The sequence below is a fragment of the Dasypus novemcinctus genome, chromosome 4 (assembly GCF_030445035.2).
Source record: "Dasypus novemcinctus isolate mDasNov1 chromosome 4, mDasNov1.1.hap2, whole genome shotgun sequence".
NCBI lineage: Eukaryota > Metazoa > Chordata > Mammalia > Cingulata > Dasypodidae > Dasypus > Dasypus novemcinctus.
This window is the reverse complement of record NC_080676.1, coordinates 12,159,521-12,173,958: the sequence shown is the minus strand read 5'-3', so window position 1 is coordinate 12,173,958 and position 14,438 is coordinate 12,159,521. Positions and strand designations below refer to the sequence as shown.

Sequence of the window (14,438 nt, the reverse complement as noted above, 5' to 3'; positions counted from 1 at the left end):
GGATCTCAGTAAATAAAACAAATCACTAGGAGAAGATGTTTGAATTGTTTCTCAAAACAAATCTAACCAGTTTCTGCATCTAAGTATTCTTCATTAGATGACATCTTTTTGCTTAAAATTGCTCTTGCTTTATATGGATAGGGCCATGTGAATCCAGCTTAGTCTGCTGGATTTACCAACAAAAGAGGTGCATTGAGTGTTTTCCAAACTAAAAATAAAACCTGAAGGTTCAACATTTTAGGGATTCAAGCTGTAATTAAAGGCACCCAAAATTCTTAAGGGAATTAGTGAACCAACACACTGAAACAAGGGCAAACATTACTGGGTGCCCTCTCAAGAAACACAGGTGCAAAGTACATCTTCTCTCATAATAACTCATTAAATCACACCTGCACTTTCTTGAACCAAATAGCTCATCATTTCAATATTCAAACAACCTTGCACATGTAACTCAAGTACTGGACAAATTTACCCCTGCTTTCTTCATTGTAATTGTTTTCAGTCATTATTGAACATCTCCTCGTGGTGCCAGGAGCTGTAGAGGAAAAGAGAAAGTTGAAAGTTGTTCTTTCTTTCTCAAGAACTCATATTCTGCACAGACATGTTGAAAAGTGTCAGAAGATAGACGGCACAAATAACAAGCATTTAGATGGAGTGGAAAGAGGAGTCAAGGATAATCCCTGGGTCCCTCTATCAAAATTGAATTGATTTGATCCTAGGTCCCTGAATATCAGAAAAGGTAAGACAGGTGGGTGAAAACATGCAGTAGAAAGGGACATGCAATCATTAGCTCCCTCAGAACATTGTAGATTCTACACAAGTGTGGAACAGCCACATGGCATTGGACCTGGACATCTGGGACAACGTTGCCAATTAATTGGAGATTTAGGTGGCATAGGGATAAATGCTTAGTTGACTCCAAGGAAATGAAAACTGATAAGAGACATGGACAAAGAGTTAAGCCTGATGAACACCAGAATTTAAGGGGGGAATCCAGGGAGCTAAGAAAAAAGGAATTTATTTTTCTCTTTTCCAGGTTACAGATTAATTTGCATAAATACTACTACATTATGATGAACCTACATAGGGATTTTTGTTTTAAATTGAAATTTAGAAATCATGGAACATAGACATGAAGTCAGTCTTTGCGATGCATGTCTATTCTCTCCATTGGAGAAACCAGACTGGTGCTGTGTTCTATATTGATGTTCTTATATTCCACAGACTTTGACTAACGTGCCAACTATAGAGTTGGCAAATACGGTGAACTAGACAGTACTTGTACTCTTTGGAAACTTGAATTCTTTCATATTCTCTAAAGGAGTTTTCCATTTCATTAAGTCTTTGACTTCCTAGTTCGAGGTTCATATTCAGTGTTAGTGGTAAGAAGCCCTGTCAGAAATGTCTCTTTTTACTAGATCAAATATAAATAAAAGTGTGGCATGGAAAAATAACCCATCAACCTTAAAACCCCTCAGAGTATAGTCAAGGAGCAAGACACATTTTTTTTCTTTCTCATTCGTTCTCTTTCTGTGTTCTGATGATATAATCAATATTTCCTGTCCAAAAATGCAATATTCTCTAGTCTTAGAAACCCCTCAAGTCTACATTAATGTCAAAAAGAATCATGCTCCATAGGACAGACGTTTATTTTTCAGCTTCTATAACTGAAGTCTTCATCAACTTCTAATGAGAAAAGAACTACTGAATAATAGCAGCAGCAGCACAGACTTCAGATGACAATAGCCTTGAATAAGAAAATTTAAATGTTAGAAGAAAATGGCCCCTGCTACTAATAAATCCAGATAAACTTCAATATAGATATGAAGATCAAAAAGTAACCCCCAACCTTCTCTTTTCAAAACAGATACACGTTTCTTAAAATAGAGATTCATTCCTTTGACAAACCTGCATTCGCGCACCAGGTGTCTGCCAGCCCCTGTAACGGGGTTAGAGGCGATACAAAGAGGAAGGTTGTAAATTCTGCCTTTGAGGAGATCTGGGTTGAAAAGGGAAACACCCGGTAATTTAGCTGACTGAAAGTCAGCGTGAAGCCATGGAACCCCATGCAATTCTTCAGTTCATATGCAGGCCTTGAAGCAAGTGTAAAGAGTGTATCATTCATATCACAGATGTTTAAAATTGGAAAGGTGCTTAGAGGTCATCCAGAACCAGAATTTCTTGATTTCATACCCTTGTTGGTAAAAAAAAAAAAAAGAATAGTTTCATCATGCTCCACCATACATGTTTGTTTTCCTTTTTTCCTGCAAGAGTCCTTATACGTTAGAATACACAAAAATACTACTGAAAAATGAAGTTCTTGTATTTTCTTCAGTCCCTGAGTGGGATTCTTATACTTTGAAGACCACCAATGCAGACCATCTTACTTATTTTATTGAGGAGAAAACAATAGACCAGAGAATGGATTTAGATTGCAGTCATCCAGCTATTTAAGTGTCAGAGCTAAGACCAATTAGGGCCCATGTCTTCTGAATCCCAATATATAGCACATTTTTTCTTATATAATTTACAATCACACATTGAACCTGGATCATGTGAGTACATAAATATACACATGCAACATTTAGTGAGCCCCAGTGCTTTCTGAGCAAGAAACACAGAGAATAGTGTAAATGATGCCCTATTAACCAAAAGGAGTTAGTTGTCCTCTGAAACTTGATCACTCTGGAAAGAATTTACTTGCCAATAGAATCATTATTTTCCCAAAGAACTAAGGCCCTCCTCAGGCTGTTTCCTAAATTTCTTTGCTTGCCAATTCGTTTGATTTTAACTATGTGCCTCTTTGTGGTTTCTCAAAGCAGCTCTTTCAGCTAGTGTCAGAGAGTGTTGGTTTTCTTTCTTGCTCAAAACTGCATAAATGAGTCCTTGCAGCCAGGTCTTTGAGGACACAGTCCACCACTGAAATCTCACCGTGGAAACACCAAACGGCAATCTGGTTCACAAACATGAGTCAGAAACTCGTCTTACTATTTTCTTCAGGCTATTTCCTGACTTCTTTTAGACCTCCTTATTTATTGTAGGTTCCAAATACGCTTAGGCCTGCTACACGCCATGTGGACCCAGGTGTATGTACTTGATTCCACTCATCGTTGCCTTATGACCCCATGAACACAACTTGAATCCAAGATCCTAGACATGCAATATAGTTGCATTTAATAGCTGCTTATTTTTTTTCCTGGCAGGTATGGAAAGAGAATGATCAGATTTTATTTTCACTGAGAAAAAAAAGGAATAATGTTTTGTCAGCAAAGGATAGACCTACTAGAAGCTCCGTATTTCCAATTTTCATGAGTACTAGAACTAATAAAACATGTCAGATAAATGCTTTAATACTTGTAATAATTTGAGAATTTTACATATGGGGGCATTTGTTGTTTCTGTTACTAAGTTTTGTATTTAGAAAAATGGTAATTAATTAATTCAATGTGTGTTTATTCCCTAACCTATAGCAGATCAAAACTCAAAGTGTACTGGTAAAGTATGGTTTTCTCATACATGCCCCATAATTTCCTACCTCTCTCTTTTTGCTCACACCGAATTCTCCTACCCTTGTCCCTGCTCCCCCAAATGCCTTTCATCTTTCAAGACCCAGATTGCCTCTGCATCCTTCAGGAAAACGTTCCTCCTATCTCTCTCATCTTTCCCAACCAGAAATAAATTTCTCCTTCTCGGAATTCCTATTTCTTGGCATTCACTATGTTCCACCTGGTATTAGATATCTTTGTGTACATGTTATCATGTACACAAGCTGCTTAAGCTCTTGGACCAGGCTTATTTGTCCTTCTGTTCCCATAGCCATAACTGATGTTTGGTCATTGTTCAGCCTTGACAGATAGATAGCAGATAGCAGTTGAGTGAATGAATAACAGATCCCAAGGCTAACTCATGGAAGGGTAGTACTTTCACTGTAGAATTGCTGATAATTGCCTGAGTTTGATGGCTTGGAGGAAAGAGCACATTTCCACCTGCTTTTCCTAGAGCAGGAGCTAAAGGGGAAGTGAAGGCAGCAGATGCTGATTAAGAGCATAGAATGTGAGGCATGTAGTTAGATGCTTTGCATTTCATCCCTGAGGATCTAGTTAACCAGGACAGTTGCTGCTATTGTGATTGTATTTATCCCTAGAATGAGTTCCTCTAAGTTATTTCTTTTTATGATTTCTTCCTTTCATTTTCTTCTAATATTTATCAGAAAATAATATACTTTCTTGTGAGTATTTAATTTATAAAGCACTGAATATCCATCATCTTGTTTTGGACTCTCAATAGCCCTGCAAGACAGGTGGGAAAACAGATGAGAAAACTGTCTTAGAAAGGTGACTCCACCGAAAATATCACCCACTTTATATCTGCGACCACAGCCAGGGAAGGAAAGAGACTTGGGACACCCCAGGGGCTGAGGGCAATGTTGTCTTACGACTCAATTTTATTGATTGTCTACTTTTTTTTTTTTGCATGTTCTCTTTTGCTATTTACCCCATGTTTTCTTTAGTAAGCTTTTTATTCTACTTTCTTTGAGACTATTTTTATGTTTCTTACCTAGTTCCTTGAGGTAAATAGTCCATTTATTTTCTATCTGGTTTTTCTTTCCCTAATAAGATACAAGTCTATAAATTTTCCTCTAAATAATTCATTGGCTTTCTCCCCTAAGTTTCAATAAGGAATGTACCATATATGCTCATTGTTATTTTTTCTAAATAAGATGAAATTTCCTACATTTGATTTCATCTTCAACCCCAATTTCATTGAAAAGAAATTATTCTAAAATCCTAAATGCATGCATGTATTTAGCTATGGTTTTCTGTTAATTTCTCATTTTATAATATTGTGATCAAAAGATATAATCTGTTTGCTTTCTTTTTGGGGGGCAGGGACAAATTTTTTTAAACTATTTGATGGTAAAGGAAATCATTAATTTTATCTCATATAAGTAATTCATATTCTAGTTTTGCTGGGGTTGAGAATAAAGAATAAATAATATAAAAATAAAGAAAAAATTTCAAAACACTTCAAACATCCTTAATGGATAATCAATCCCTGAAACTAAAATTACTTTATAGAACCATTTTGCTTCTGAAAATCTACATAAAGGAAAATGGAAAATAAAGTACAAAAATATCATTAGTTTTTTTGAGTTAGCAAAAAGACATTTACAAGCCAAAATAAAATGGTAAGAAAAATTGTGTTAGTCCTATGCAACTGTCTTCCAATTTTCCCTAGATACTAAAAGGGCAAGAACGGGGCAGAAGTCTCTTTTTTTAGGACCATACAAGGTAAAAGCCAAGTCATAAGCAAGGGTGACTTGATACTTAGTACCAAAGTACTGGTCAGAGACTTGCTTCTCACAGTGAGGTCCAAGGACCAGCAGTAGGGACATCACCTAGTAGTAAAAAGGCAAAATCTTGAGCCCATCCCCAAACTAGCAAACAGAATCTGCAGTTTAGCAAGAGCCCCAGGTGATTCAAATGTGCACTCACATTCCAAGAAGCACTGGGAAGATTGTAAAATCTCTCTAGCCTAGTCAGGTTAAGCCACAGATTCTTGGGCCACAGCTGAGCTTCCAGATGGGGTCAAGTGCCTTCTTCAGATGTCTGCAGAAGACGGTGGCAGAAGCTGAAAATTAAGCATAGTGGTGGGGGGGGGGCTGATTGAAGGCAGACACAGAGGGATGGGAAACATCAGTAAAGGAAAGAAGAGAAAGGGAGAGAAGAAGAGAACCAGTGTGTGAGAGGTGAACTCCCTCTGTTGCTTAGACCCAGAGATTAGAATTTGCCATTTTCAATGCCCTTTGACTTGAAAATTTGCTGTCTAGAGATTTTGAAACATCCTCTTATACACGGTAAGCTTTAAGGTCATTTTTGGACCTCATAGCTTGCTCGAGAAAAAACATAAAGTCTTTATGACATGAGGGTAGGTGATGGCGTAGGTTTAAACATTTTACTGTAAATGACTTGTCTGTTCATGTTACCAAGGATATTTAAAAGTAAATTTATCTTGTCTTTACTTTTTGACAAAGTTAGGCTGCCTCTATTCAAAATATCTAAATTTAGAATTTATTTCCTTGTCCTGAAGTTAAAAAAAACAACAAAATAGACTAAACTAAGGAAACTAGTGGGTTGACTAATCTTTGTGGATTAATAATAAAATGTATGGGAAAATGACAGGCCCATGGAATGAGAGGAAATCCAGACATCTCCTTTTCTTCCAGCTGCTGTGAGAGATGATCGTTCAGCCCAAACATTTCAAATGACGGGGAGCTTCTCACACATCAGGGCAAACACTGCACGGTCAGAGAGCTCTCCTATTTTGTAAAGATCATGAGTTTAGGAGTCAGAAAGCACATGTCCAAGTCTGGGAGCTGCCTCTACTAGTTCTAGGTCTAACTTTCTCCCATCCCGCAGCTATTTGCCCCAACTTAGGCTCAAACCCACATCACTGGAAAGTAGTTTAAGTCCAGTCCTCTGGGATGCTCGCACTGTCTCAGCTGCTCTGGCATCCTCCACTTTCCCAGTTACAACAGAGAAGACACAGGTTGGATCTTATTTCCAAACGAGAAATCCTCAATGGTTTCAAAGAACTATCAAAATTTAGAATGGGAAGTGAGCCGTCAGAGAGTACCAGTCAGAAAAGCAGAATCCACCCTGGCTATTTTACAGACACGGTTTAATGCAGGAAATTGGATTAACAGGTAGAAAACCAAAAAAGAAAAAGGTGGGGGAGAGGCACACAAGGAACGCAGGGGTAGTCCCTGCAAGAAGCAGGTGCAAACCCTAGGAATGGAGGAGCAAAGGGGAGAGAGGCTCGAAACTCCTAGGGGAGGACCCCTGAGCTGGGACCCAGAAGTTGGAGCTGGGACGCCCCTGCTGCCGCTGTCTGAGCATGTGCTATGAGGCTGGTTCTGGAAGTGCAAGGCGTAAAAATAACGAAAGCAAGAAAAAAAAAAAGTGGGAACCAGCTGTCAAAGCCATGCTGAAGAGCCATCGCTGAGATGAAGCTGACATTGGCAATGTAGAAACCATCCGGTTTGAACCTGTGTCGATGGCAGAGAATTTTGTGCATAATAAGTGTATTTTGATATTTTTTAAATGTTTTGGCTTGTAAAAGTCATACTAATTACAGTAATTTATGTGAATTCATTAATTACCAAGCTCCATGATTATGATTATGATTATGTATGCTAGCGAAGTACCAGATCAACTTTGTTGTTTTGTTTTCAGTACAAAACCGAGCCTCTGGTCATACGGGCACACTCTTCATTCTTGGGTGCTTGTGTGACACATCTAAATACATGCAAACTGAAACTATATTTAGAGGGTACAGTGCCTGTGATTGTTTATGGGGGCAAGGAAGCAAAGAACGATGGGACTGCCCAGGGAAGTATCTTTCAAGTGAGAAGCCCCGCCAGTTCAGATGTGTAATCTTCATTAAACCTCTCTTGCTGTGGGATCTCAGAAATGACATTTTTTAGATAGCTTATGATCACCTTAAAACATTCACAGATGGCCTAATACAGGCAGAAAAGCACAGGGAGTGTGTGAAATTTGGGAGCCAGACATCCTAAATTTGCATCTTGGCTCTGCAACTTTCAAGGTGACCTTGAGTAAATGACTTCAGTTGCTTGGAATGTGTGGATAGGAGCACTGGTTTCTTTATTCGACATGTACTCTGAACACTTACCACATTCCCATCAGGGCTTTAGGAGTTAGGGACCAATGAAGCCCCCTGTCCCCCACGAGTTTACATTGCAAGGCAGGAAGGCAGAAACTAAACACAGAAATATGTTAAAATGTGAGACAATGGTAAACAGTTTGGAGAAAAAGCAGGATAGGAAGGAACAGAATATTGGGAGGAATAATATTTATAGAGAGTCAAGAAAAGGCTTCTCTGATAATGGAACATCTAAATGGAGATCTGAAGGGAGGGGTGGGGCCATGATGGAGAAGAGCTTTTCTTTTTTCTTATTAATAAATTTTATTTGGACAAGCCAGAGAACTTGTGCCACCCTTTTAGACAGCATGATTAGGAAGGGCAGCACTCCAGGAGCAGACGTGAAGAAGGAGCTGCACCTCACGATCAAGTTCAAAATACACCACAAACAGTACACGTGCGAATCCATTTCTGGAGAAGAGTTTTCCAAGCAGTGGGAGCTGCAAGTGCAAAAAGCCCCTGCAGTAGAGCCTGCTTGGCATGGGCGCGGCCAGTGGGGAGTGCAGTAGGACGTGAAGTCAGGGAGCTGTGGAGAAGAAGCAGGACCAGATCATGCAGGCAGCCATGGGAATCCATTAGACTGTGAGCAGGGGACTGGCGCCATCTGAGTTGTTTTACAGGAATCACGATTGCTGGGTGGAGGATAGACCAGCAATCTGGCCGGGGGGGGGGGGGGGGGGGGGCGGTGAGGACTGGTGGTCAAGGAAAGAGAGCGCGGTAAGGAGGCCAAGCAGGAGGCCACTGCAGTAACCCAGACGAGGGCGAGTTAGGAGCGCAGCTGTTGAGAAGGGGTTGGGTTCCGGGTAGGTTTGAAGGATCAACCAAGACTGCTGATGTTCAGGGGGAGAGGAAGGGTGAAGGACGAGCCCCGTGTTTGGCCCGAGCAGCAGGAAGATGGGAGGTAACAATACCGCAAAGGGGAAAGCGGGAAGAGGGTCCATTAATCCTGGTGAGCCTGTTGTGAGGAAAGAAATCAATGTCATAAGTAAGATGAGGCAAGGAATGGAACTACCACAGTCCCTGGCGCTGGAAGGGGTGTGACCCATCTTCCCGTCCTTCCTGTCCTGTGTGAAATTTCTTGGTTACCTCTTCTTGTTCTCAGAATGAATTTCTTAAACCATCCACCCCACCCTACCCACACGCTCTTTGCTCACTAATTCTCCGCAGATCAATATATAGTCAAATCAGTGCTAGACCAGGGCAAGCGGAGGCTAAGGCTCACCCAGAAATGCCTGTGGCAGTCTACCGAACCAGCAGAGACGGACAAAATCACATTTTTAAATACCCTCGGAGAAACATTTGATGACGCAACAGTACACATAGCATTCTCCTAGTGCCTTAGCACCCCAAAAGTTTCCCTGTTGTTGCTTGCTTTTTAATAGAAATTCTATTTTCCCTCAGAATTTTTGAAGAGAGGCTCAGAAATTGAACAATTACAAATCTCTGTGGAAATGCTTACTGAATATTTATATTTATTGACAAAATTCCCTAGTTTTATTATTTTGCCTTAAAATTTTGAAGCATAATAGTAAAAGGAAATAAATCATGTAAATGTCTATGCACTTGTATTATGCAAACACGTCTTAGCAATATTTTATTGAATGCCAACCTGAAAAATAAACAACATGTAAGTAAAAGCATACAGTCTACCTAGTAAAAAAAAGAGCAAACTTGGTTCTTTAGAATTCTTTACTGCAGATTCATTTGAAATGTCAATATGCAACTCACATATCTCCATACTCTTAAGAATCATCAGCATTTAATTTATGAGTATTTTTAGTTGGAAAGATTCTGCTGCTTAAAATTCCATTCAATCCCTTTGGTCTGTGTTGAAGAATACTTACATCTTCTGTTTTTTCCCAAAGCTCCCCTCTATGCCCAATTTTCCATAATTACTCTAATCTTTATTCCAAAGTAGAGTGCAACTGCCACTCCATCACCACTCCAGCCAGAGGCAAAAACACAGACTAACACAGCCCAGGGACAAATACCACTTTTGTCCCCAGGAAGCATATGGTGTATATGCATCTTCATGGAGCACCGAAAGCTGGATACAAAGCCGGTTAAGAAATCAAGCCTGCAGCCTGCTGGGTGGGGGTGAGGGTGGCAGCTCAGCACCCACTTGGGTGCTGGTAGGAAGCGCACAGAACAGCTTTCCTTCAGGGACAGTGTGCCTTGAGTGTGTTCACTAGATCATTCCACAGAGAAGATGGAGCGCCCAGGTTTGCAGAGGAATTATAGGAACAAGTGAGGACCCCTCTCTCTCTCTTGTTTAACAAGTAGGAGCATTGGTGTGGGCAACAAAACCTGGTCATTATCTGAGGTCTGTGACGCCCTATTTTTAAGCTAAATTATGGTGTGGCATGAACTTCTTCAGGCTTTCCAAGGTACAGAGTGGAAACAAATGTCTTTGAGCTAATACACCAGTGTTTAGTATAAAATACATCAAAGTAGTTGGCATTGGCTATGAGAAGCCCGTTGACTCTACAGTCTTCTGCCCATTTGCTTCCAAGTATAACTTCCCTCCCTTGTGACTCAAGAATAGTTTATCCTCAGGAAAAATCTTCCAATTATTAGCAGAGTTTTAACTCTACTGACACCCAAGTCCATTTTCAAGCAGGGATATCCTACCACTGGATTTAGAAAAGAAAATTGGTTTTGACTGGTCTGTTTTTGAATTTCAGGCATAGTAGCTGTTCTCTTCTGTGGAGTCACACAGGCACATTATACCTACAACAATCTGTCATCGGATTCCAAAATGAGGACTAAACAGGTAAAAGGGGAAAAAATCAATGCAGACTTTCTCTCTTTTCACATTGTAATGGTTATGTAGCAATTCTGGCAGTGCACTTGGAAAGAATTTCATTAGTAAAGAAAGAAAGTAAGCTTAAGGCTTCATTATTGGTTGGATTTATATAGATTCTTTTTTTCCTCTAGGAAAACCATTAACAATTCTCTTGGTAAGCAAAAATATAGTTATAATAGTCTCTCCCTCCTGAGAGATGTGGAATATACACTGTCAGTCTTGAAGATGAAAGGCCCAGAGTCAGTAATAATTCACAGCCCCTTACATCTAAAAGCATTATAAAGCATGTGAATTGGGTAGTTTTAGGGAGAGAAGGATATGAAAAATAGTAAGGAAGCAATGTTTGGTTTTTAATTGGGTGTTTTTGCTTCCAAGCAAACTCAACTGCCAGTTGTCACACAAGCAGAAGGTATTTCCCATATGCTGAGAACACATCTGTTTGGTATCTGCACATGGACACACACTGATTCCTTCCACAAACATTTGCTGTATGGTCCCTCTGTGCCAAGTACTGTGCTAGGTGCCAGGAAGACAGAGACAGTTAGTATATGATCCTGCCTTCAAAAGCTTCCACTGTCAAGTCTGTTGGTGAGGATAAAGATGTATAACAAACGATTGTGGACAGTGTGGTGAGTACTGTGATAGAAATATCTGTGCAGTGTGCTTGGGAGCACATCCTCCCATGGATGGGGTGGGGAATGTCAGGGGGAACTTTCCAGAGGAGACACCCGATCTGGAACTTGAAATACAAATAGAAATTAATGAGGTAAAGATTTTGGGTCAAGTGGGAAGTGGGAAGGTAGCAGGAAAGGCAGTTGAGGCCAAGACAGAATTCTCCCAAGCAGTCAAGAGAAGCCTTATAAATAGTTCAGGGTGGGTAGTGAATGGGGTAATGCTGAAGAAAGTGCGACACAATGTGGGATGAAGTTACAGAAATATAGCCAAAGGCCAGCTTATAAAAGGACGTATGTACCTTGTGAAGGAGTCTAAACTTTATCCTAAAGGTGATGGAGAGTCACTGGGGTAATTTTAGGATTATCAGGTTCTATTTTAGAAATGTCTCTCTAGCACATATGAAGAGAATGTATCAAATGGCACTTATATCAATTATCTTTTGCTGGGGAACATACAGCTACAAAAACTGAGTGGCATACAACAATAAACATTTATGTATCACACATCTGGAGGGTTCCACTGTTTTTAGACCTTGGACTGGGCTGGGCTGGGCTGAATGGTTCGGCTTGACCCATCTGAGGTCACTCATTTGTCTATGGTTTGCTAGAGGCTCTATTCTAGGTTAGGATTGGCTGGGGTTCCGTAACCACCAATGTCATGTGTCTCTATTCTTTAACTAGAAAAAAGTAAGTCCCATTGGGTCACATCTTCTAATCATTCTACTGGCCAAAGAAAATCACATGGCTGAGTCCAGAATCAAGAATCAGGAGGCTGAGCAGGTTATCTGCCCACTGTGAGAAAATATTATAATGTTATATGGGAAGGACCATGGACATGGGGGATGATGAACAGTTTGAACCAAATGATGCAACCTGCCCCAAAAGGATAATGGGAGCTAGAGAAGCTCTTATAATAAGCCCCATGATCCTGAGGACATCTGATGTGATGTTAGTTTGAGGGAGCCGAGAAAGCAAAAGTGACATCTAAACAACACCTGTAATTGGCCAGGAATTCCTAAGCAGGAGTTGGTGGCTGTAGCAGTTTGATATTATTGATGAATTCCAAAAAGAAATATTGGATTATGTTTGTAAACTGGTCTTTTCCTCTGGGCATATTAGATTATATTGGATTCTACTTGTGCCAGTAGGGCGTTGAGTCCCCGCTTCTTGGTGGGTGGAGACTCACAAATAAAAGGCATGGCAAAGGACAGAGTTGGAGTATTTTTAATGTTGGAGTTTGATGCTGAAGTCTTAAGCAGGAGCCCTGGGAAGTAAATACACAGAGGAAAGAGAAGTAAGCCCCGGGAAGAGAGGAACCCTGAGCCCAGAGAGAAGCAAGACCTGGGAAGAAAGGAGCCCAGGAAACCTGAGTCAGATGTTGGCAGCCATCTTGCTCCAGCATGTGGAAATAGACTATGGTGAGGGAAGTAACCTATGCTTTATGGCCTGGTATCTGTAAGCTCCTGCCCCAAATAAATACCCTTTATAAAAGCCAATAGGCTTCTGGTATTATGCAATCAGCACCCCTTTGGCTGCCTAATACAATGGCTTACCTTTAAAAATTTCCAAAATGGCCATTGCTTTCATCCATCTCTCTCTGATATGTCCCATCCTTAACTGAACCCAACCCTGCCTCCTACATACCGAGGGACCCTACAAGGTCACCCTTTCCTTCTGTCCATCATTTCAGTGCTTCAGAGGAATCACAACACTCAATTTGCAGAAAATATAAAGATCCTATATCTTTATATTTATAAATCCTGATACCAATGCCCAAAAACCTCCAGTAGATAGTCTTCTAGTGTCCTTTTAATTATGGGAACCACTGCTGTTTTCTAGGGTTTAAAAGGATATGTCTTGGACTGGTTTTTCCTGACCTTATTCAGTTCTCTGAACATTTGTATTCTGGGAAGCTGAACCCTGTCTAGAGACTTACACTTTTAATTCATGCTATCTAGACTGCTCAGAAGAACTTCAAAGATAACTCATCTCATGGTGAGACAGCAGCCCAGCACCTAGGGGAGACAAAGCCAAAAATCAGTGCCCCACAGCCTTCTCTTCTCCTTCTGAATGACTTGACAAGCACTCCCTGATGGGCTGCCAGCATTCATTTTTACAACCCTCTCCTCTAAGGAAGGAGATTTTTACAAGTTCGTTCTCTTCTTTAACATCTAGATTATTGTACGCCCACCCCCCATCTCCGTGGTTTCCTCTATTGCCTTCTTATGCTGGTGCCTGGTTCATGGTAGGAGCTTAATTCCCTTCCTTTCCCTTCTCATCCCTTTCCTCAGTCCTTTTCTTTCTATCAGAATCTGACCTTTTCTATTTATTTTTCTAAGAATATATACCTGAAGGCATGTATACATATTTATGTACATATGCATGTATGTGCATGCATATATTCACTCCTGCACTTTACTATATGGAGCCTGACATCACCACTTTAAAAGAAATAAGATTGTACCTTTGAATTAACCTCACAGGTCAGGGATCCTCGGCCATGCATGCAGCAAAGTTCAAATTCCCTATGGGAAACTGATTATAAATTGTAGAGGAAAATGGAGGCATATATCATAGAGGGTGCAACTGTTTCCTCTCTGGAAGGGAAAAGGCTTGGGCAGCGTCATGTGATGTCACATGGTCGGGGAACACAATCTCTTCATCTGCATCTTCCCACATTATGTTCACACTCTTAAGAGGGATGGTAGAACTTACACAAACTTTTTGCCTTTCTTCCCAGGACTGATTAACAGGAGCAAAGGAAGTCAATTAGTGAAGTCTGGGGAAAATCCATGTAAATCAACTTTGTGTTATAAAATCCAATGGAAATGTGATTTACTGAGAAATTTTTATTCACGGACTGTCTGTACTAGGTAATCAAATAGCTACATCTGGATACAAAAGCTTTTGAGAATTACATATCCTTTATAGCTTCAAGAGTTAGAGTGCCTTTTTTGAAAATTGCATTTTCATTTTAAAATATGTTTTGTAACTGATAATGCCCCTCTAGATGTAGGTGAATTAAATTTTGTTCCAACCTGAGGAAAGACACGTGATATCACTGTGCGCTAGGCACAAAGCAGCTTGATAGAGACACTCCGATGCTGTTACCCACCAAGTGGATTTATACTCTGATGAGCAGAGAATCCTATTACAGAGTATCTGAACATATGTGCCAGCCCTGTCCCTGGACTGATATGCTTGCTCTAGGCTGTGTGCATCTAGTCCTAGAG

General features: G+C 40.3%; 1 protein-coding gene across 2 annotated transcripts in view; it reads left to right on the top strand.

Moving 5' to 3' along the window:
• Positions 1–14,438, top strand: part of SLC9A9 (solute carrier family 9 member A9) — a 615,414-nt gene that overhangs the window by 288,127 nt on the left and 312,849 nt on the right. For both annotated transcript variants that reach the window (XM_058295117.2, XM_058295118.2), the window contains exon 9: positions 10,410–10,498. In XM_058295117.2, coding sequence (XP_058151100.1) covers positions 10,410–10,498 — 89 coding nt within the window. The remainder of the gene's footprint in view (positions 1–10,409; positions 10,499–14,438) is intronic.